This window comes from Equus caballus, chromosome 20 (genome assembly GCF_041296265.1).
Source record: "Equus caballus isolate H_3958 breed thoroughbred chromosome 20, TB-T2T, whole genome shotgun sequence".
Lineage (NCBI taxonomy): Eukaryota > Metazoa > Chordata > Mammalia > Perissodactyla > Equidae > Equus > Equus caballus.
In genome coordinates, this window is record NC_091703.1 from 46,503,820 (window position 1) to 46,526,286 (window position 22,467).

The following is a 22,467-nucleotide window of genomic DNA, read 5'->3' on the forward strand; positions in this document are numbered from 1 at the left end:
ATTTTTCCTTTTTCTCCCCAAAGCCTCCCGGTACATAGCTGTATGTTTTTAGTTGTGGGTTCTTCTAGTTGTGGCATGTGGGATGCCACCTCAGCATGGCCTGATGAGCGGTGCCATGTCCACACCCAGGATCAGAACCGGTAAAACCCTGGGCCACCCAAGCTGGAGTGCACAAACAACCACTCAGCCACGGGGCCGGCCCCAAGAGTCAAGTCTTCTTAAGCCCTGACCCCCATAGCCATCCCAGAGCATCCACAAATAAGGTCAGGGAAGTGAGCCAAGTTGGATCCTGAGAGGACTGGATCCTGTCTTTATTTTAAATGTTGATGTTTTATTCATCATGGATTTTTTGGCATTATCTTTGATTTTTAAGAATACTGCATTCAGATATTTATCTTGCTTCCTGAATTTTTTAGCACCCTCTTAGGTTTTGCACCTCAGGCAGACTGCCTCCCTGGCCTGTCCCTAGTCCCAGCCGGGCCACAAAGGCAACTGCCCATGTATGTACACAGCCATGAGACATGTGCGGGTGACATATTGCCAGCTCAGCTGAGCAAACACAGATGCACACGGGGCTGGAAAGATAGGACTCTGCGTGAGGTGCACACAGATGCACACAGGGCTGGAAAGATAGGACTCTGTGTGAGGTGCGTCACCATCTAAAAGAGGGTGGGGGTTGGGTGCAGCCCTTCCCACCCCACTCCTGTGCCGGGAGCCCAGGGAGGGAGAGAGCCGGAAGACTGGGCAGAAGGTGATGAGGACTGGCCGGGCCTGGCTAGAAACACTTTGGGCACAGACCCATGTGAGTTGGGGCTCTGAGACTGTCCAGCAGGGGGCCCAGGTACCCAGCAACCATCTCTGCCCAGGGAGGCATCTCTGGAGCGGGGAGGAGGGTGCTGGCGGGGGAGGGGGGGGGCCCCTGGCAGGGCGAGCGCCAGATGGGCTTCTCTCCAGCAATAACAGCCCTGGCTGTTGCCATCCAGTGAGCGGGCCAAGCCTCAGCAGAGGTGGGGAGAGGAACCAGCCTTCCCCTGTCTGGCCTGGGACCCTCACCACTTCCCTCCAGTTTCTTTCCACTTCCAACCCCCTTTGCACAGCCACTGGCCACCAGCCTGGCCATGTCTGGCAGATCTGTCTGAACACTAAGGCCTGCCACCCCCACAGGCCCTGAGACAGGAAATGAAGGTGGGGAGAGAGACAGGGGCCAAGAAAAGAGGGGAGAGGCGGGAAGAGAGAGAGACTGGACAAACACAGGGTGGGAATGGGGTAGCAGGGGTAGACCCACACATGACGCTGCCCTCAAGCCGTGGGACAGCGTCTAGAAAAATACCATATATAGCCCTCTTCCTGCCCTCTGTTTGCTGAAGTCTGGGGGATGATGGTGTGTCATGTCTCTGAGGGGTGTGGAGCCAGAATGCTGGGAATACCCCTCCTGGAGTAGCTTGGGGAGAGTGTGCTGACTCCAAGTGGAAAACCTACACTTCCCCTCAGGGCCCATCTGTTCTCTGGGGAAAGGGTGTGACTCTGCCTTATCCCGTGGTGTTAGTACGCCTAATTGTTAATTAGTGTCTGTGGCTTTTCCAGGAAACCGGCCTGTTGGTTAGTCGGGCACGGGAGTGAGGATAGGGGGTGCTGGACCAGATTTTCTCTCCTCAGACCCTCTCCAGCCTCTGAATTGTCCCCCAGCACTGAGGGCTGCCACAGGGGCAGTGACTCCCTCTCCCCCAGATTTACTGACCAACAGAAAAGGAAGGAATCCTTCCTCCTCCCTTGGAGGTGGAAGAAGGACTGACCACTCCTCAGGATGCCCACTCCCTTCCTCCTCAGCTAGTGGAGGATGTGGGTTCAGCTTCAGCATCTGCCTCTGAGTATCAGGACAATAGGATTCACTCAGGATGTAAGGCTGTTCCTGGCCTTTTCTCTTTCCATCCCCAACTGTGCCTCAGCTTTTCCAAACTTCTGGATTTAGAAAGAGTGAATCATGAGGGGTCTACAGGGCTGGGCCTCTACCGGCCCCCCCCCCCCCGCCCGCCCCCCAGAGCCACACCTCCTCCTCCAAGTCAAAGTGGTGGGTGGTGTGTGTGGGTGTGCGGGTCTCTGTGTGTACAAGGTAGGAAAACCCACCATGCAGGTCACTGATGAGCCTGATTATGTCAGAGGGATCCCACAGCGTGGTGGTGGTGGGGGGGGGGGGGCGAGGCAGAGGACATATCTGAAAGGAAGAAAGTGACATGAAAAGGGAGGGGGTGCTGAAAAAGAAAAAGGCACAGTGTGGGAGAAAGTGGCTGGGAGGGGGTTTGGGGAGTGATAACGGAACGTCTGGGATGGAGCAGGGACGTGGGGGCGTCGGGGCCTGTGTGAGCAGAAGGTTTGTCCCTGGGAGAGCCCCGAGGGGAGTTCTGTAGGAGTTCACCTAGCCCCAGCGCGGAGGAGACTAGGGGTACCCAGTGTGGCGCGTACCCTCCTGTCCCCTGTGCTCCTTGATGGGGCAGGGTTTAGTGTGGCAGGGCCCAAATAGGTCCTGTCTACAGAAATCACACCGCGAGGTGTGGGCCCGGCGGCCTGGGGGCGCAGGGTCCCAGGTGCGGGTCCCTAGGCATCCTGAGACGCCAAGCGAGCGGCAGAGGCGGGCCGGGCCGGGGGCGGGGCCGAGGCCGGCGTTGGTGGGGGGAGCGGACGCCGCTGGGGTGCGCCGGGGGCGGGCCCGGCGGGGGGCGGGTTTGAATGTGCTCGGGCGGGCGCGGGAAGCGGCCTGGAGAGAACGCAGATCTCCGCACCGGACTCCTTCCCTGCAGGTGCTGAGCGGGGCCTGGGGGCAGGGGACCGGCGGGCGGAAGGCGCCGCCTCCTGCCCGCCAGGAGGCAGGGAGGCCGGGCCTGGCAGCTCTGCGGCCGGGAGCGAGGCGGCAGTTGGGGCTCCCCCTGCCCAGGTGCGGAGCACGCGGAGCTGCGCAGCACGTGGGACGCGGCGGAGTACCCTGCGGGGACCCAGACCGCAGCGGGGCGTGGAAGGCCTGGTTCCTGCGCCTGGAACCGGCTGTCGCTGAGCCGACCTCCACAAGGGGCGGGCGAGTAGATGGTTAATCTCGACCAGTGTTGTTGCTGGTACAGGGGAGGGGCCGCGCCGCTGACTGCGCTTGGGTTGGCGGCGGGGTGGGGATGGGGATGAGGGCACGAGGAATGGAGGTGGAAGAGCTGTCTCTTTAACTCCCGCCTTTTATTGGCCGAATTCGTGTCCGTGGCCTCCTCTTCATGGGCGCGTGCTCATTTACTCCTGGAGAGAGGACAAGGATGCATGCCCACCCCCCCCCCCCCAGCTTTTCTTCCCAGGGGAGAGCAGTGGTGGGTGAGGGCAGGTCCCACCCTTGCCCCTCACCCCTCTTGGAGTCACTCCTTTGCCGCATCGATCCTCTCGGTAACCTCCAGACCCTCCTATCTGTCCTCCTGTCTGTGCGGGCTCTCCATGCCAAGAAGTATGTGTAATAGGGTGGGACACTCAAGTCAGGCTGGAGATGACCTCGACCCCCACCTTATTTTTCCCCCTTAGTTGGAGTAGAGAACTCTCACCTCCCAGTATAGTACAGGGCTAGCTGGGAAGCAGTCTCTGTACCTTGCTCCCCACCCCACAAGAAGCCTAGGATAAGCTACACCTTGAGTTTGAATTCCAGCTCTCCCATTCATTAGCGCTCTGACTTTAGGCAAGTAACTCAACCTCTCTGAACCTCAGCTTCCCTGGTCTGTTCCATGGAGACAATTTAGTACTAGCTTATGGGTGGTCATGAGGGCAAGGGTAGCAGCTGACTCCATATAGGATCCCGGGGAGCGGAGAATTTGATGCTACCACAAGGGCTGTCTAGAAGCTGGGGTACATGAGAGGTGTTGGCCTGGGAGTAGGGAGGTGCTGTTTGGCGGCTGCTTTCAGGGCCCCATCTCAGCAGGCCAAGGCGTGGCTGGAGGGACAGCAGATGCTTTGAGCTCGCATCAGATCCCAGTTGCTGCTGGGCAAAGGCAGACAAGAACCTAACACCTGGCCAGCTGAACGTCAAGATGTGGGCAGGGAGAGGGGCTGCTCTGGAGTTGAACTGTGCCCAAGACTGGGGTGGGAACTGCTGAAAACAGAGAGCAGGGGTGTCGCTGGTGGAGAGAGTAGAAATAAATACTTCTCTGAGCTTAAGGCAGATTTACCGAGGAAGGGAGATACTCTGTTCTCTCCACCCCAGGCTCCCATCTGGGATGAAACTGCACCTGCTCTTTATTGCCAGGAATCTTGCCTGTGGGGCTGGGGGCTGGAGCTCAAGGTGTGCGAGGTGAGAAGCTGGGGGTTCCCCTTCCTGCTAGGTAATAGAAAACCTGAGTCCTGAGCCTTGTCTGCCCACATCCCAGGGCAGAGCCCTCTTGCTCTCATCCCTCTAGAAAATGTAGAAACTGTTGTTCACTGCTCTGTCCCCGTGCCTAGAACAGTGCCCGGCTAGCATGCAGAGATCTCTGTAAAAATCTGTTGAAAGGATGAAAGAAAGGAGCCCTCTGCCTCCATCTGGAGATGTGTGGATCTGTTCCTCCCCTCCCTGTTTTACAACCCAGTCGTGGGCTGGGGGCCGACGAGGCCTTTGGAGAGTCTGGAGTTTACCCAGGGGGTTGCTGAGAGGAATTATTGAGAGGGGTAGAATAGCCCATTCACGGTGTGGCGTCTGGCGGTGGTGTCTGTCTGTCTCGAGCTGGATCCTGGAGCACTATCTGCACCTGTGGGTTGACCCGCCCCCTTAGCTCCCCTGCTGAGACTGCTGGGTCTCTTATCTCTCAGACTACAGGGCTGGTTTTTATCTCCTTGGTTGCCTGTGCCTGTGTGTGTGTGAGAGAGGCTTCTCAGAATGGGGACACTCCCTCCCACAGCAAAGCCTGGGGAGTTCTCTCCTACACCCTGTGCCAATTTCTTCTCTCTGGACCCTTCCCCAGGAAGATCCCATGGACCCGGCCTGCTGCCTGAGCCTGAGCTAGGACCACCTCCCAGGGACTACCCAGGCACCCTCTGCTCCGACCCTTCTGCTGGCAAGTCTGGGCATTTGGTGAGTGCTAGCCCAGGAAGGCGGGGAAGCCGGTCCTTACCTGAAACAGCAGACCTGGCTCCAATGGGGAACGCGCCAGCACATGCCTGCCTGGCTTCCCATGCCATTCAAAGGGAAGGCTGTGTCATCTGCTGGTGCGACCATGCCTCTTCTACATGAGCAGGGAGCAGGGGAGGGACACTGAGGGGGAGGCCAGGAGCTTTGGTACTATGCGGTTAGTTAGGCCTGTGCCCCTACCCCTCCAGCCTTCTTCAAGTTTGGTCTCAGAAAAGGGAAGAGGGCAGGGGCCTGAAGTGAGTCAGAGAGGAACCGAGGGGGGATGGAGTGACCCTGGGCCCAGGACTGGGGTCAGAGGAGGAGCCGGGCTAGGTGGTAGGAAGAGCTGTGTCCCCACACCCATTGTCAAGTATTTTCCTGGAAAACTGGCCAGGAACTAGGAAGGCTCCAGGCAGTGACTGGAAAGGAAGATTAAGGAGCCAAGAGCAGACAGGCTGGGGTATAGGGTGCCTCCAGGAGGGGACCGACTCCAGAGGCCACCCTAGGCATAAGTCCAGGGACTCCCCCGGAGGGTGGAGAGGTCAGACTTGCAGATGGGGGCCTGGGAGGGAGGGAGGCCTCTCTGGCTTGGCCTGGTCATCACCCTTGTGGCTGCTGCTCCTGCAGATCTGTTTTGTGCCCTCCCCCTTATCCTCTTGGCTCCATCTCCTTTCTGTTTTCCTCCTCCCGGCCCTCCTTCCATTGTCATGACTCTCCCTGACCTCTCATCCTCTTCCCTGCCTTTTTTGCCTGTCTTTCTCTCCCTCTCAATCGTGCTTCCTCCTCCTTCCCTTCTGCTCTCCACCCTCCTGTTTCCCAGCTTACAGACTGCTTCGGCTGCTGGATAAAAATAGCAGTGGCAGCGGCCAGGCCAGGCCCGGAGCCAGGTAGAGCCTGGGCAGGCAGGGGCTCCCAACAGGACTGGCCAGAGGGGTCAGATTGAACAGTCTTGAGAGGCAGGGCCAGGAGAGCGTCCTCTGGACTCCTCAGCTTGCCTGCTCTGTCTGCCCTGCCCCCTCCAACCTCTCCCCCACCAGTCTGAAGAGGCCTGTGGGGAAGCAGGGCCCAGATGGGGCCTCACACTATTTCTCCCCCCAGCAGGCCTCAGAGGAAGGGAGCTGTCAGCCAGACAAAACCAAGAACGCCGTCACCATGACAACCAGTCACCAGCCTCAGGACAGGTACTGGGGGACCTGAGCTGGGGACCTAGGGGAGTGGAAATGAGTCTCCAGAGGACTTGGGATGGTGTCCTTTGGAATTTGGGGTTGCCACTGCCAACTGGCCTTCAGCTAGGTAGTTCTGAGTCAGGGCTGCAACAGGGGTGGGGACCATGTGTGCCTTGGCTGGGTGCTGGCTGGAGTGTCTGCCAGGAAACCCAGGGTGGGTGGGTGGCAGCCCCTCCCTGGCCTGTCAGTGTTTCCGCTGTTGCTCTCCAGCCAGCCAGTGGCTTCCAGCTCCTCCCCCTGGGGAGACATTTGCCAGCATCCTACATTCCAGAGCACATCTGGCAGAACAGCCCTCCCCCTCGGGGCTGCCCTGGGGCCTCTGCCTCAGATGACCCTGGCCCACCCTGGTCCCTGATCTGACCTTCCTCTGACATCCCCACCTCTGGAGCCTATGAACTCCCTCAGGTTAGACCAGCACCTGTGATTGTGCAACTGCGATCATGCATATGTATTTTGGGGAAATATGCTGTAGTTTGCTTCAAGTTCCCCAAGGAGTCTAGGACCCAAGAATGTTGATGAAGCCATGCCTGGGGTCCAAAACCCCTTCAACTCAGGCCCCCTGACCGCATCACCTCTCCCCTGCCCATCCTGTCTCCCTCCTATGCCAAAGGCCACAGAACTAAGCCACTTCTGGCTGTGGGACCTTGGGCACTTGGTTTGATCTCTCTGGGACCATTTCCCATCTGTAAAATAGAGGTGAAGTTTATTCAGATGGGAGGGAATTTAAGGAGACATAGTAAGTACAGGCCTCGGGTTGGTTACCCACCTCGCTGCTCCATTCCCAGGCTGCCTGCGTGCCCCATCCCAGCCTCGCCCCTCCGATAGCACTTCTCCGAACCCCTCTCCCGTCTCCATCCACCTTGTTGCCCTCCCCCAGCCCCACTCTGACCCTCCATCCTCTCTGACCTTGGCAGATGTCCCCTCTTGGGGCGGTCACCCAGGCTCTGCGCCATGACCAGACCTGTCTCCTCCCTGCCTTGGGCTTCGCCCCCTGGTCATCTTTGTGAAGAAAGCGGGGAGGGAATGACAGGCACATCTAGAGACCATGGAGGGAGGGCCCAGGGCCGCCTGGGGGGAGCTGCTCCATCGCACACAGGCCCTGAGGTATAGGGCTTGGGGCATGCCCTGGCCAAAGCTGGGCCGGTGCTTATTTGCGTTCTGTGGCCCAGATGACGCCCAGTGGCCCCACACCTCCTGGCTTCCCCTACGTGGTGTGACCTACAAAGCCGGTTCTGTCTGGGCCGAGGAAAAAACAGCTCCCTCACTTCCCAGCCGCCCAAGTCACCCTGCCTGCCCCGCTAGGTCCAGAATGGTCTGGGAGTTTCCTGACCTCAGAATCCTCTTTGGGGAGCCACACAGGGCCTGCCCAGCGGGGGTGGAAAACGCTTGGTGTTTGCTTTCTCACTCATCCAGCCCACCCCTAGCCTTTAGCAGAATTTCCAAAACCACCTCCGGATGTGTGGGTCACACTGGTTCCCAAGCCTGCAGGGTCCCCCGAGTCTTTGGGGCTGAGAACCAAGGTCCTTTTGGCCTTGCCCTTCAGTCCTGTGTCCCTGGTGCCCCTTCCCCTCTGGATTTGTCTGTGCCCTTCTCCCTGTCCCAGGACACTCCCCTCTCCAGATTCACCCATAGGGGGACACAAGCACAGAGTCTGCAGGTCAGGGAGGGAGGGGCTACCTCAGGATTGATCTGGGAAGAAGGGGGGATGGTGCGTCACTTGGCCCCCTCTCCTCACCCCTCTCCAGGTACAAAGCCGTCTGGCTTATCTTCTTCATGCTGGGCCTGGGGACACTGCTTCCCTGGAACTTTTTCATGACAGCCACTCAGGTGAGACTGGGGTGACCGGGCATGTCCACTGGGCACATGGGACCTGGATCTGCACTCGTGGACACAGGGAGAGAGGTTTAACACTCCTCTCTGCACTCCCCGCAGTATTTCACAAACCGCCTGGACCAGTCCCAGAATGTGTCCTCGGCCACTGAACTGAGCAAGGACATCCAGACCTTGGCACCCCCCACAGCACCCTCTCCAGAGCGGAATTCTCTCAGTGCCATCTTCAACAATGTCATGACCTTATGTGCCATGCTGCCCCTGCTGGTCTTCACCTGCCTCAACTCCTTCCTGCATCAGAGGTGAGCGTCTGGGCCCCCAGCCTGGCCCCTCGCTGCCCCCGGTGCTCCCTGGGCCGAGGCCCTGGCTTAACCACCACTCTCCACCACCTTGGCCCCTCTGGCAGGATCCCTCAGGCTGTTCGGATCCTGGGCAGCCTGGTGGCCATCCTGCTGGTGTTCCTGTTCACTGCCATCCTGGTGAAGGTGCACCTGGATGCTCTGTCCTTCTTTGTCATCACCATGATCAAGATCATGCTCATTAATTGTAAGTGGGGCTGGGAGGGGACCTGGGGCAGAGATCTTCCCATACACCCCTACCCTTCTCTCAGACCCACAGTCAGCCAGAGAGGAGCCCATTCCTCCCCTGGGAGGAGATGTGTGCCATGGGCAGTCAGGTTGGTTCAGAGGCCTGAGCAGGTGTGGGCCAGGGCTGGGAATGGGGACAGAGAAAAGGGCCGCTCAGCGTCAAAACTCACTGGGAGAGCCAGCCCTGGTGGTCTAGTGGTTAAGATTCGGCGCTGTCACTGCCGCAGCCCGGGTTCGTTTCTGCATCATGAAACCACCTTACCTGTCTGTCAGTTGTTGTACTGTGGCCGTAAATCACTTACTACTAGCATCCACAACCATGCACTGAAGCTTTAAAAAGAAAAAAGACTCACTGGGAGTAAAGCGGGAATCACAGGGACCTGTTTTCCCAGGGGCCCCCAACCGTCCCCAGCAGAAGTGAGTCCCCCCCTGCTCCCCCCTCCCCTGCTGATGCCTGTCTTGTTCCCCCAGCGTTCGGTGCCATCCTGCAGGGCAGCCTCTTCGGTCTGGCAGGCCTCCTGCCAGCCAGCTACACGGCTCCCATCATGAGTGGCCAGGGCCTGGCAGGCCTCTTCGCCTCAGTGGCCATGATCTGTGCCATCGCCAGTGAGTCTTGCTATCTGTCTGCCTGTCACTCTGGTTGTCGTGGGGAGGAGGGAGTGGGGCCTGTCTGATCACGCACACCCTCCACTTCAGGTGGCTCGGAGCTGTCAACAAGTGCCTTCGGCTATTTTATCACAGCCTGTGTGGTTATTATTTTGACCATCATCTGTTACCTGGGCCTGCCCCGATTGGTGAGCAAATGAAGAAAGCTGGGATTTAGGGTCTGGGGGTCCAGGGCCCCAAACCAAGGGTGTTCAGTGGCCGAAGCATGAGGGAGGTGGAGATGCTGGGGAATTCCACTTCTGAATCCACCTCCCCTGTCTCCCTCACTTGACAGGAATTCTACCGCTACTATCAGCAGCTCAAGCTCGAAGGGCCTGGGGAGCAGGAGACCAAGTTGGACCTCATTAGTAAAGGTCTGAATAGCCTGAGGAAGCTGGGGTGGAGGCCAGCCTGCCGGGCTGGGGGGCAGCATGAGCAGTGGACTAGGATGAGTGCACTGTATTTGCTGGTAGCAATGAGCCAGAGGCCAGAGGGATCAGGGGTGGGGCGAGGGGAACAATAGGGAATAAAGGCTGGGAGAGATAAAATGGGGGAGGTCCCGGGTGACCCTGAATGCCTGAGGGCAGTGGGAAGCAATTTCAGATTTTTGGACAGGGCGTAACATGACCTGGGCTCCTGGGAGAGGTCAGGACCCAGGGGACCCAGCTGTGGGGATTTGGATGAGGTCTGGGCTAGGTGTTAGCATGCAGCTGGGCGCTGAGTAAGGAGGTATCCAACCCAGCCCTTTTGAGGGATGTTTGTGCCATCTGCTGTTGCTCTGTCCTTTCCACAACTTGAAGATCCTTATATAACCTCTCACCCACCCTAGGAGAGGAGCCAAGAGCAGGCAAAGGGGAGTCCGAAGTTTCAGCCCCCAACTCTAAGCCCACCAATAAAAGCCACTCTATCCGAGCCATCCTCAAAAACGTATGTGGAGCCTGGTGTCCTGCCCTCCACCCCTCACCCTCCTTCTCTCCTTCCTTTGCTCCCCGCCTCCTCCCCTGCTCTACCTGTCCTCTTCCTTTCTGACCTGAGACTGGCCACTCTCCTGGATTCCCGTGTGTGTCAGTGTGTGTGTGTGTGTAGGGGGCGATTCTTGGTTCTTGAATGCACAATCATCAGGAAGACACAGGGGTCCCTTTCCTCCAGATCTTAGTCCCGGCTCTCTCCGTCTGCTTCGTCTTCACGATCACTATTGGGATGTTTCCCGCCGTGGCCGCTGAGGTCAAGTCCAGCATTGCGGGCACCAGCGCCTGGGGTGAGGACACCAGGGGTTCCCAGGATGGGGGCAGACAGGGCCTCGAGGAGGACTGGGAGTGGGCGAGAAGGGGAGCCTGGGCTGCTGTCTTCCCAGCTAAATTCTCCTGGTCCATTTGCCCTTCGCTGGGCTGGAAGCATCTCCATTTTACAGCTGGGGAAACTGAGCCCCGGTGAGGGTCAGGGTTGCTAAATCTGCCTCTCTGGACCTAATAAATAACCATCCCCTAATCTGCTCTTCCTCTTCCAGGAAACTACTTCATTCCTGTGTCTTGTTTCTTGATTTTCAATATCTTTGACTGGCTGGGCCGGAGCCTCACAGCCTTGACCATGTGGGTAAGTGAAAGGAGGGGGCACCGGGTCCCTGTGAGAGGGAAGAGTCCAGCCTGAGACTGTCTGACAACCAAGAAAGTATGGTGGTGAGGGGACCATGCTTTTTTTTTAAACCAAGCCATAACCTACGTATGGTACGGTGTACAAGACTTAAGTGTTCAGCTTAATGAATACACACACACAAATATATACACACACCCGTGTGTAATCACCACCCAGGTCAAGATGTAGGACATTTCCAGCCCTCCAGAAGGCTCCACCATGCCCCTTCCCAATCCGTACCCCGTAAGGGTAACAAGGCTTTGAAGTTTCAATTCAGATCCTGAGGGGCCCAAGATAGAGCTGTGGGGGCCTGGGTATGCCCTCAAGGCTGGCCTGGGCTGAGGCATTACCTGGTCCCCCGCAGCCTGGAAAGGACAGCCGCTGGCTGCCAACCCTGGTGCTGGCCCGGCTGGTGTTCGTGCCCCTGCTGCTGCTGTGCAACGTCCAGCCACGCCGCTACCTGTCTGTGGTCTTTGAGCACGATGCCTGGTACATCTTCTTCATGGCTGCCTTCGCCTTCTCCAACGGGTACCTTGCCAGTCTCTGCATGTGCTTCGGGCCCAAGTGAGTAGAGAACTTGGTGGCACAAGGCAGAGTCTAGAGCTCCAGTGGGGGACACTTAGTAGAGAGAGAGAGGGCGGAGGGAGACTCCCTGATCCTGGAGCTTAGGGTTTCTGGGCTGAGGGAGGAAACGGCCAGGGAGGGGCACCTGGGCTGAAGGTGTAGTGGTGGGTGGTGGAGGGATGGGGGGCCCAGGCTTATTTAGGTGGAGATGTGGGAGAGGGGCTCTCAGGGTAAGGTGGAAGATGGCCCCCAAGAGGGAAAAGCCAGCTTGGGCTTGGACAAGTAGAATAGGTTGACCAGCAGAATCAGGTGCTCAGGCAAGTCTTCCCCGACCGAGATGCTGTGGCGGGGCACGGGGAGGGGAGGTCCTAAGGCAGCCTCGCCCTCCCTTCTGTAGGAAGGTGAAGCCGGCTGAGGCAGAGACGGCTGGAGCCATCATGGCCTTCTTTCTGTCTCTCGGCCTGGCGCTGGGGGCTGTCTTCTCCTTCCTGTTCCGGGCAATTGTGTGACCGTGGATGGACAGAAGGACTGCACTGGCTGCCTGCTTCTACCCCCTTCCTTCTCCTTCAGGGATGGGTAGGGGTGGTCTGGAGGTTTTCTCTTCTAGCCAACTTCTGCTTTCTCACGGCCTGTGCTGGGCCCGGTGTCCGGGCCCTGAGGATGGAGCCTCTGTGCATGGACAGTGGGTACATTGTGGGCCTGAGTGAGGGTCAGAGTCGAGGGAGGGGATGCAGGCTCTGCATCTGCTCCAGTCTCCCACACTTGGCTGTGACTGAGCCCTGCTTGAGCAGGGCAGCAGAGGCTGAGTGTGTATGTGTGTGTGTGTCTGTCTGTCTGTTCGTCTGCCTGTTCCAGGGGTGGCCAGGGGCCAGGACTATCTGTTCTAAGGTCCTGTCTGATATTTCCACCCCTCTTCTCCCTGGGTGCCTCCTCCCCCCACCTCTCCATGTCCCTCCCCCATTTCCCCTGCCTTGTTCCTACCCATAATCCGCCCTGTGCAGTTGCTATTTTACTGCCTTTTTTATACTCAACAGAAACCAGGTGCCTTCAGAGGCTCTCTGATTAAATAAACCATTTTTTTTTTCCTCCATGGAGCCCTGTGTCCTCCAGCCACAGCTTCATGCCCTGGAGAGGGTAGAGGGGTGGCATACTGAGTCTTGGGGGATGAGCATGACCCTGATGGGCCTTGGGTTCAAGGTCTGAGGTGGGGGTAAGGGGGTGGGGAGTTAGTCCTCTTAGCCTCAGAGGGGCTGCAGTGCCCCCTGCTGGGGCCACAGAGGAGGGACAGGCCTGGAGCCAGGACACCCAGACTGTTGGCTGAGACTCCGAAAGGCCGTTTTTCTTTGCTGCTTCCTTCTTTCATAGGACTTGGGATGGAGACAGTGCCCCATCTTTCTTTTATTTTCAGTGCCACACCCTCCACTCTGTCCTCACCCTTTAGCCCCAGGAATGAGCTCTGCAAAACTGGCCATCTCTCCCTCAACCCCTACCCCAGCTCCTGGCTGCACTCCCACACCTCCAGGGAGGAAGAAGCTGTAGCCTGAGGGTTCTCCCCCACCTGGCACTTGGCCCTGACACCAAAGCTCAGCCTTCCTGGGGAACAAGGGGCCTGTGTGTCCTTGCACTGAAGCTGAGCCTTCCCCTTCTCTTCCCAAACTGTGGCCTGGGGAGGGATGGGATGGTATGGAGCCATGAGAATGCCTCAGTGGAGAGGGCCATGCCACTGCATCCCCCTTCTCAGAAATGACTCTTCCTTGACAGTAAGTGGGACCAGAGCTCTGGCCACGGTGAACTGCCTTCCCTCACTGACCCTGGCCTTTGGCATGTGTCTCAGACTCCTCCCAAAAGGGCGCACAGCACAGCCCAGACTGCTCACTGACCCCTGACCAGCAGATTGCTCAGAGTTGGCACTGTATCAGGGCTTCACTTCTCACAGTTTAATTTAATTGAAGGCTTCAGGCCTCACTAAGGGCTGTTTTGTAAGCTCTTTGGTGAGTTCTGAAGCCCTGTTGGGGTAGTTAAGTATGTCACTGCATGGGTAACTGGAGTGCACATACTCCAGGGGTACATGTCAAACCAGGATACATATCTCAGGTTGGTGGAAAACAAAGTATTCCTTTCTTGTCAAGCGAGGGGTTCCCTGGAGAGTATTCTTCAGTCTTTGCAGCACCCTTTGGTGATGAGGCCGAGATAAACATGCGCTTTCTCTTCCCAACTTCCCTATTGTACCCAAACCTGAGAGTCCTATCGGGCTCTTTCTTCAGCACCAACAACCTTTCAGGGATCCTGTGTTTCTTCTCTGGGTCCTTTCACCGCCTCCTGCCTGGCCTTCCAGGACTCTCGCCCAGGTTTCCTCCAACCCATCCCACATGTGGCCACAGAATAATCTAAAAACAAATGTAGTGATACGCTGGTCTCTCACCCTGGAGCCTGCCAAGCATTTCTTGATCCTCTGCCACCAACAGCAACAGGCGGTTTATGCAATTCCTTCCCCCTCTGCACCTCAGAACTTTTGTAACTTTGTGACTTTTCTTCTATCATGCTCTTTACTCCAGCCAGCAGACAGACTCGTGTTTTTCAGGTTAGAGTCTACATTCTGTTCCTGTTTTTACTCTTTAAGCTGCAAGTGCTGTACGTGGCTCCCAGAGGTACTGAAAAAATGGTTGCTTCATTGCATCTGCTTGTCCCTCCCAGCAAGCTTCCCCTGCCTAACCCTAGCTGTGTAGTAACACTTATTTCACTGCCTGTGCCCAGGGGACAAAGATGGGTGTTAATAAGTTTCTCTCCATCCCAGCAATGATTTGAAGGAGATAAAACATTTCGATTAAAAGTCACTTTCCGGGGGCCGGCCCGGTGGCGCAGCAGTTAAGTTCGCACGTTCCGCTTCTTGGCGGCCCGGGGTTCGCTGGTTCGGATCCCGGGTGCGGACATGGCACTGCTTGGCAGCCATGCTGTGGTAGGCGTCCCACGTATAAACTAGAGGAAGATGGGCACGGATGTTAGCTTAGAGCCAGGCTTCCTCAGCAGCAAGAGGAGGACTGGCAGTAGTTAGCTGAGGGCTAATCTTCCTCAAAAAAAAAAAAAAAGTCGCTTTCCTTCTTCCTGTACTTAAATTGATGTCCAAGAAAATTAGTAGGATATTTTTTCCAAAAATGTTTTCTAATGCAAATGCCCCCAAATTTGCAGCCTCATTTCCATTCTGCCCTCAGTGTCTTCGCCTGAAAACGGGGAGGGGTGGGGCTTAAATAAAGCAGCTCCCAGGTCGGCGGCCTGCCCGACTGCAGTGGTGGCTTCCGACCACAAGTAGGCGCTCTGCAGGCAACACCACCTGTGGGAGGCAGGCCGCCTCTTTCCGGCCTGAACGCTCCTCCTAGCGCTTTGCTTCCTGTAAGGGGGAAGGGCTGAGCGTAAGAATCGGCCAGGTATCCCTGACTCGGCCATGGCTTGTGCTAGTCATCTTCCTTCCGGGTGACGTTTGCGTACGAAGCATCAGTGTATTCAGCTGCCGTCCTCTCTGGGGTCGCTGCCACTGCAACGCAGAAATTTCCCTCTTATTTAAGCTCATATGGTGAATTGTTGGGGCTTTATACTTTTGAAAAGCTAAGAGCCCCAGTAAAATCAGCAGTCATCCTTGAAAACAGAAGTGAAGCCTCGGGTATAACAATGAATTGAAATATATCTGCGTATCCTTTTTTAAAAAAAATTTTGAGGTCATATTGGCTTATAACATCGCGTAAATTTCAGGTGTACGTTATATTTCAGTTTCTGTATAGACTACATCATGTTCACCACCAATAGCCTAGTTTTCACCTGTCACCATACATATGTATCTATTCTTTTAAGTGAATATGAGAACAGCATGGTGAGGGCAGTATAATGGGGGGGGAGGGGGGTGGCTTTTGACAGAAAAACCCCAATTATTGGGAAAATAAATTATTCTCAGTATTTTAAACAATGATAGTGATTCAAAATGGATGTGAGCAGAGAAATGCAGAGTCACTTTAAAGAGAGAGCTCTGCTCTGGCCAGCAGGCCCTGCCTGAAACTCGAGTCTTGACACACAGGGAGAGTGGGAGTGAAGGGGGGTCAGCCAGCCAGTAGGTCTGACACGCAGGCCAGGCTGGCAGTGAGGCCCGTCTGGTTCCTGGGCAAGTTGGCAGTGAGTGTGGAGATGGTCACCTCAGCTGGGCAGAGCCCAGGTTCCCCCCAGTCCATCAATGGCCTGTGTCGTGTGGGACTCCTCTAGCTCATCTCCAAATGACCTGGCTCTAGCATGGCTCCCCTCCGGGAGAGGGTGTGCTCACTCAGAGCTCTCTGCCTTGGCAGGCCTAGTGCTCCCTGGGAATGAGCCAGTTGGCATTCTGCTCCAGACTGCAGGGCGAGTGCTAAATGAGTCAACAGGACCCCGCAAAGTGGGGACCTCTGCCCGTGACAGCTGCCCTCTCCTGGACCTTTTTATGAGGTTAGGAGGTGGTTTGGATTCAGAGCCTAGGATTCCGTCTTGGGCCTGTCAAGTACCAGCTGTGTGACCCTGGACAAGTCCCTCATCTTCTGTAGCGCAGATCTTTACTTAAGATCGGGTGACATGTATGTATGGACTTGCTAAGGAATTAAGGGAGTCTATACAGGATGTGAGGACCGTGGAGACACGTGGTGCCCAAGACTCATTTGGATGATCCTCAGCACGGTGCGCTCCCTGCCCTGGGTCAAAGGGGCTCCCTGCTCCTCCCTGCACGATGTTCGGTCCCCTCCCCCGCACCTTCAGCCCCTGGAAGCTTCGAGAACCAAGCCTCATGTCCCTCGCCCAGGCCATTCCCAGTGTGAACCAACACTTACATTCCCACCTCTCTTGGGACAGCCGAGAACCGCAGGGCTGGCCCGGGCGGGGCGCGGGGGCTGGAACGACGGGAGCCAGGGCTCTGCTCAGCCTCCCCCAACCCCCGGGCGAGGGGGAGGGGAGGGCAGTGACGTCACCGGTCCCGCACGCCCCCTGGTGCCCGTCTGGCCCTTCGCATCTGACCCTTGGCGGGTGGGGCACCAGACTGGGTGCGGTCAGGTCGACTCAACTTCACCTTAAGTCTGGGTGACCTTGAGCCAGGCCTTCCATCTCAGAGCCGCTCGTCTGTAAAGCAGGGGTAGTAACATTTGCCCTGCCTACGTCTCCTGGTTGTGAAACTCCACTGAGATAAGGAGTAACAACCACATAGTCCCCCCTTATCTCCAGGGGATGTGTTCCAGGACCCCTGAAACCGAGGATAGCACCGAAGGCTTTACATACTCTTTTTCCCTATACATACATACCTGTGATAAAGTTTAATTTGTAGATTAGGCACAGTAAGAGATTAACAACTAATAATAAAATGGAACAATTATAACAATATACTGTAATAAAAGTTATGTGAATGTGGTCTCTCTCTCAAAATATCTTATTTACGGTACTCATCCTTGTGATGGTGTGAGATGATGCAGTGGCTACCTGATGAGTTGAACGGAGGAGAATGAGAAGGGCATTGTGAAGTAGCATAATTTTCTGACCGAAGTTGACTGTGGCGGGTGGCTGAAACCGCGGATATCCGCCGTTCCACTTTCTGTGGTTTCAGTTACTCCGCAGGTCAGCCTCAGCCTGAAAATAATTTGATGGAAAATTCCAGAAATAAGCAATTCATACGTTTTACATTGTGCTCCATTCTGAGTAATGTGATGAAATCTTGAGCCCTCCTGCTCCCTCCCACGTGGGCAGTGAATTATCCCTTTGTTCAGTGTAGCCACACTACGTATACTACCTGCCCTCTAGTCACTTAGTAGCCATCTTGGATATCAGATCAACATTGCAGTATGGAAGTGCTTGTGTTCAAGTAACCCTGATTTTACTTAATAATGTCTCCAAAGCCCAAGACTAGTGATGCTGGCAATTTGGATACGCCAAAGAGAAGTTATTGTTAATCTGTTGCTGTGCCTAATTAATAAATGAAACTTTATCATAGGTACATATGTATAGGAAAAAACAGCATATATATAGGGTTCAGTGCTATCTGAGGTTTCAGGTGTCCACTGGGGGTCTTGGAAAGTATCCCCCACAGATAAGGGGGGACTATAGTACTTTCACCTGCCACTCTACTTGCGGTCTCACATATGTTGTCTCTTATGATCTTCCAATAATCTTATGAAGTGCTGACTATTGCTATGCCCATCTGACTCCAGAAAACCGAGGCTGAAAAGATTAAATGATGGAAAAATATTTTGTAAACTGCAAAGCATCAGATAAATATAATCTCTGTCTCTGTCTGTCTGTCTCTCTCAGTCTCTCTTTCTCTGATGCACACACACACACACACACACACACACACACACACACACACGGGGGTGTTCCCAGGCAGTGAAGGAGATGGAAAGCTACAAGGCCTTATGTGAGCATGTGGCATCATCACACAGGCCGGTTGCACCTTCCTCCCCTGCCTCCAAAACCTCCCAGAGAGTCATCTTCTCTTTTCACATGCCCAAGGATCCCAAGCCTCCTAGGATCCTGAACTCCCACGTCATCCTTCCCAGGTGAAACCAGTAAAGCCCCTCCTGACGTCTAACCTCAGTCCCTCCTATTCGTGAGTTCCTCACCACCCAGTAGCACTACCACAGCCTTACCAGTCCCTTACCTAGGTGCAGGTGGGCCAGGCAGGCACTGGGCCTAGTGGATGCGCAGAAATCCAGTCAGTTGAGACCTGCACGTTGAGGAGTGACTTGTGCCTGGGGCAGGATGGGTGGCAGGCAGGACACTTAAGTAGGTCAGGGTTGTTTGTGGTGCCACCCGTCCCCTGCACCTTCCCCTGCCAAAAATCTGCTCTGGGCTGAACTGATTCTACTCAGAGTAGTTAACTTTTACCTTCTTAGTCACAGGGGGCCTGGAACACTGATCTATGCCCCAGACAAAAAGGGATGCCTGGTGGGTGTGATGGCAGGAGGAGGACAGACATTTTCAGGCTGGGCTGACAATGGCAGGTCAGCAGGACTCAGTCACACCCCTTAGGCCATGGATACTAAGCCCTTAGAGAGTGGGGACACACTCACATGTGTATTAATAGAGCGGGTTACCAAAGATACCCGATTTGCAATTCCAGAATGGCTTAGATCATCATTTTTGGCCTTCTCACCACACCCCCCGGAGAGATTTTGTCCTTGCCCATGACTTCAGTCATCAGCCTCTGCCTCCTGGACATGTCTCCTTGGTGCCCCACCATGTGCCTAAAGCAGACTTCTTGACCCCCCCCCCCCAACCCAGAGTGGTCCTCCTCCCCTCCGCTCGGCCCCATGTGCTATCACCCTACCTCAGAGAAGGCACACACGGTGCCTCTTCCCACCCATGTCATCGCCCCACCCGCAGCCTCACTCTTCTCCAAGTTATGTCCCCTGGGTTCTCCAAGTGGTTTTTTGTTTTCTTTGTTTTTAACACCATAATTAACTGGCTTGTATTAATAGATTTAACATATTTAGACTTTTATCCAACAGTTAGATAATACATATTTTTCTCAAGCACGCATGGAGCATTTACAACTATTAACCACATCCTGGGTTAACCTCATCCAACTCTCAACTACAAAGGAGCTAGTATCATACACACCACATTGAATGTCTACCACGTGGTATGTCTACAACATCATTAAAAGATATTTCAATTAAACATATTTGAAAATGTTAAACACTTAAATTGATCAACAAAGATAATGTAAGAGGAATCGGATAATTTTTTTTTAAGATTTTATTTTTCCTTTTTCTCCCCAAAGCCCCCCAGTACATAGTTGTATATAATTTTAGTTGTGGGTCCTTCTAGTTGTGGTGCATGGAACACCGCCTCAGCATGGCCTGATGAGCAGTGCCATGTCCACGCCCAGGATTCGAACTGGTGAAACCCTGGGCTGCCGAAGCAGAGCGCACTTAACCACTCGGCCATGGGGCCAGCCCCGGAATCAGGTAATTTTTAAAACTGAATTGTAATAAAAATACTATGTATTGAAACTTGTGGGATATAGCTAAAATAGTACTTGAGGAAAAATGTGTAGCCTTAAGTCCTTATGTCGGAAAAGGGGAAAGGCTTAAATTTAACGTGCTACGTATCAAAGTTAAGAAAATAGAAAAAGAACAACAGAACTGACCTAAAGAAAGTAGAAATAATGAGAAAAAATTTAGCAGAAATTTTAAAAATAAAGAAATTGAAGAAACAGAAAACAAATAGATGAAGATCAATATAAATAAAATAGACAAATCTCTGGTGAAACTGATCATGAAAAAGGTTTAAGACATGAAAAAAAATTTTAGGAATGAAAAAGGAGACATACTTTAGACAGAACAGAGATTTAAAAAATAGTCAAAGAAAATAGTATGCCATAATATCTAAAGCTTTGAAGAAACATCCAGAAAAATTATTAAACAAAATTGACTCAGGGAAAACCTGAATAGTTTTATACCATTAAAAAAAAAAACTGAATCCTTAGTTAAAATGTTTCCATACAGAAAACAACAGACTCAGGCAGATTTATAGGTGAGTTCTATAAAATTTTAAAGAAATAGATCATTTCAGTCTAATATTACTGTCTCTTAGTGAATTAAACATATAAATAGATTAAGGGGATTTTTAAAAACAATATTCTCATGGGGCTGACCTGGTGGCGCAGTGGTTAAGTTCGCACGTTCTGCTGCAGCAGCCTCGGGTTCCCTGGTTTGGATCCCGGGTGTGGACATGGCACCGCTTGGCAAGCCATGCTGTGGTAGGCGTCCCACATATAAAGTAGAGGAAGATGGGCATGGATGTTAGCTCAGGGCCAGTCTTCCTCAGCAAAAAGAGGAGGATTGGTAGCAGATGTTAGCTCAGAGCTAATCTTCCTCAGACAAACAAACAAAATTCTCAGTAGATACAGAAGAATAATTTTGATACCTAGTCAGATTAAAATTGATCACAAGTTAGGAATAGAAAGAGTAAACAGTATGCTCAGTGATGAAGTGTTAGAAGCATGCCTTTTCTTTCTTTCTTTCTTCCTTTTTAATATACTTCTTTTGAGGCAGATCTTGCCTCCTTTTTTTTTTTAAAGATTGGCACCTGAGCTAACAACTGTTGCCAATCTTCTTTTTTTTTTCCTGCTTTTTCTCCCTAAATCCCCCCAGTACACAGTTGTATATTTTAGTTGTGGGTCCTTCTAGTTGTGGCACCTGGGACACCACCTCACTGTGGCCTAACGAGTGGTGCCATGTCCATGGCCAGGATCTGAACCAGTGAAACCCTGGGCTGCCAAAGGGGAATGCAAACTTAACCATTTGGCCAAGGGGACAGCCCTGAAGCATGCCTTTTCTGATCAGAAATGAGACAGGGAGGTCCAGAATCATTGTTCCCACTCATTGTTCTGCAGATCCTGCTGGACCAGTATAACAAGAAACAAGAGATACAAGGATTAGAAAGGGAGAAACCAAAATGTCACTGTTCTCAGATGATAGATAGGGTTGTACTTAGAAAAACCTGATAGACAAATTAAGAACTAGTAAGCTAGTTAACCAAGTTCTGGAAGCAAGAAAGAAAAATCGACTGCTTTTCAGACTCTCCAGGAAACAGAAAACGAAGGAAAATTCCCATTTACCATAGTATCAAAAAAAAATCACACTAACAATAAAGGGACAGGAAGTTGTGCAAGGGACTTTCCATGTCCCAGCAGAATGTGGAAACTGAGGCAAAGAGATGGAGCACAGGCTGGCAGTGCAGAGCCCTTGGCCTGTGAGGGTGAGGTGACAGGTCAGGGTATTCCGAGTGGAATGCAGGCATGAAAGCCTCGTGGAACTGGGAAGGGCCAGAACCAACGGGACACACTGGGTGGTGCTGAGCTTGGGAGGCTGCTTGTTCTGGGAGTTAAGGGTCCAGAGCTGCTCCCCATGCTTATAACATCCCCGACGTCCTGATGCCCTGGGTTGCTTTAATCATCCATTGCCCCTCAGCTAAGCTGCCCTCAGCAGCCTCCCTGATCCCCTTGAAAGGCCAGTGGTACTGCTAACTAGGAGCATGCGCCGTCTGAGCAGCAGCAGGAGGCCTCTGCCCAGGTGAGTCTCTGTGCTCCCTCCAAGACCTCACGGAGCTTTAGCTAGAGCAGGGGTCTGCAAACCTTTTCTGTAAAAGGTAAGAGAGTAAATATTTTAGACCTTGCAAGCTATGTGGTCTCTGTCACAACTATCAACTCTGCCGTTATAATATGAAGCAGCCACGGACAAGGTGTAAACAATGAGCGGGGTTGTGTCTCAGTAAAACTTTATGGACACAAATTCAAATTTCACATGCCAAAACATCTTTTGATTCTTTTCAACCATTAAAAAAATCTAAAAACCATTCTTACCCACAGGCCATACAAAAACAAAGACAGGCCCACCAGTTACAGGCTTAGTCTGCCTGCCCTCCAACAGCAGAAGGTTGGGCTGAGTCTCTGAGGTCTGGTCAGGAATGAAGGGTATCTTGGGAACATCAAGGTGGGAAATGTCGACAAAAATTATCCATAACCAATCTATAAATGAAAATTTGGGTGAGTTTATTGTGAGCTAAAATGTGAGGACCATGGCCCGGGGCCTTTCTCCCCGAAGGAAGAAAGGGCACCAAAGAAGTAGAGGGGCCAGCCCTGTGGCTGAGTGGTTAAGTTCGTGCACTCCACTTCGGCGGCCCAGGGTTTCGCAGGTTTGGATCCTGGGCGGGGACATGGCACTGCTCATCAGGCCACGGTGAGGCGGTGTCCCACATGCCACAACTAGAAGGACCCACAACTAAAATATACAACTATATACTGGGGGGATCTGGGTTACTTCCCCAAAAAGCAGGAAAAAAAATTGGCAACAGTTGTTAGCTCAGGCGCCAATCTTTAAAAAAAAAA

The 22,467-nt window shown here is 53.8% G+C and overlaps 1 protein-coding gene, 2 long non-coding RNA genes and 1 other non-coding gene across 13 annotated transcripts; 1 reads left to right on the forward strand and 3 right to left on the reverse strand.

The window, feature by feature from the left end:
- Positions 1 to 271: 271 nt before the first annotated feature.
- LOC138919539 (uncharacterized) lies at positions 272 to 5,289 on the reverse strand. Its single transcript, XR_011429772.1, has 2 exons — positions 5,103 to 5,289; positions 272 to 3,273 (listed from the first exon to the last, which is right to left on the reverse strand). It is a non-coding gene; the product is annotated as an uncharacterized lncRNA (long non-coding RNA).
- On the forward strand, positions 705 to 12,676 carry SLC29A1 (solute carrier family 29 member 1). 10 transcript variants are annotated; one of them, XM_070244657.1, is made up of 14 exons: positions 705 to 802; positions 4,953 to 5,062; positions 6,197 to 6,279; positions 8,070 to 8,151; positions 8,257 to 8,456; positions 8,561 to 8,700; positions 9,213 to 9,347; positions 9,438 to 9,535; positions 9,682 to 9,760; positions 10,216 to 10,313; positions 10,536 to 10,644; positions 10,894 to 10,979; positions 11,383 to 11,582; positions 11,980 to 12,676. In XM_070244657.1, the coding sequence occupies exons 3-14, from the start codon at positions 6,251 to 6,253 to the stop codon at positions 12,089 to 12,091; spliced, it is 1,368 nt and encodes a 455-aa protein (XP_070100758.1). In that variant the 5' UTR covers positions 705 to 802; positions 4,953 to 5,062; positions 6,197 to 6,250; the 3' UTR covers positions 12,092 to 12,676. The 10 variants fall into 10 exon arrangements, with proteins under 10 accessions (XP_070100758.1, XP_070100755.1, XP_023480787.1 ...); XM_070244654.1 differs by having other exon boundaries at positions 6,200 to 6,279; XM_023625019.2 differs by lacking the exon at positions 705 to 802 and adding an exon at positions 2,657 to 2,795 and having other exon boundaries at positions 6,200 to 6,279.
- On the reverse strand, positions 11,535 to 11,643 carry MIR8918 (microRNA mir-8918). The gene has a single exon (NR_127904.1). It is a non-coding gene; the product is annotated as a microRNA mir-8918 (primary transcript).
- Positions 12,677 to 13,497: 821 nt separating the features above from the next.
- On the reverse strand, positions 13,498 to 18,332 carry LOC138919538 (uncharacterized). Its single transcript, XR_011429771.1, has 2 exons — positions 18,232 to 18,332; positions 13,498 to 15,111 (listed from the first exon to the last, which is right to left on the reverse strand). It is a non-coding gene; the product is annotated as an uncharacterized lncRNA (long non-coding RNA).
- Between the last annotated feature and the right edge of the window lie 4,135 nt (positions 18,333 to 22,467).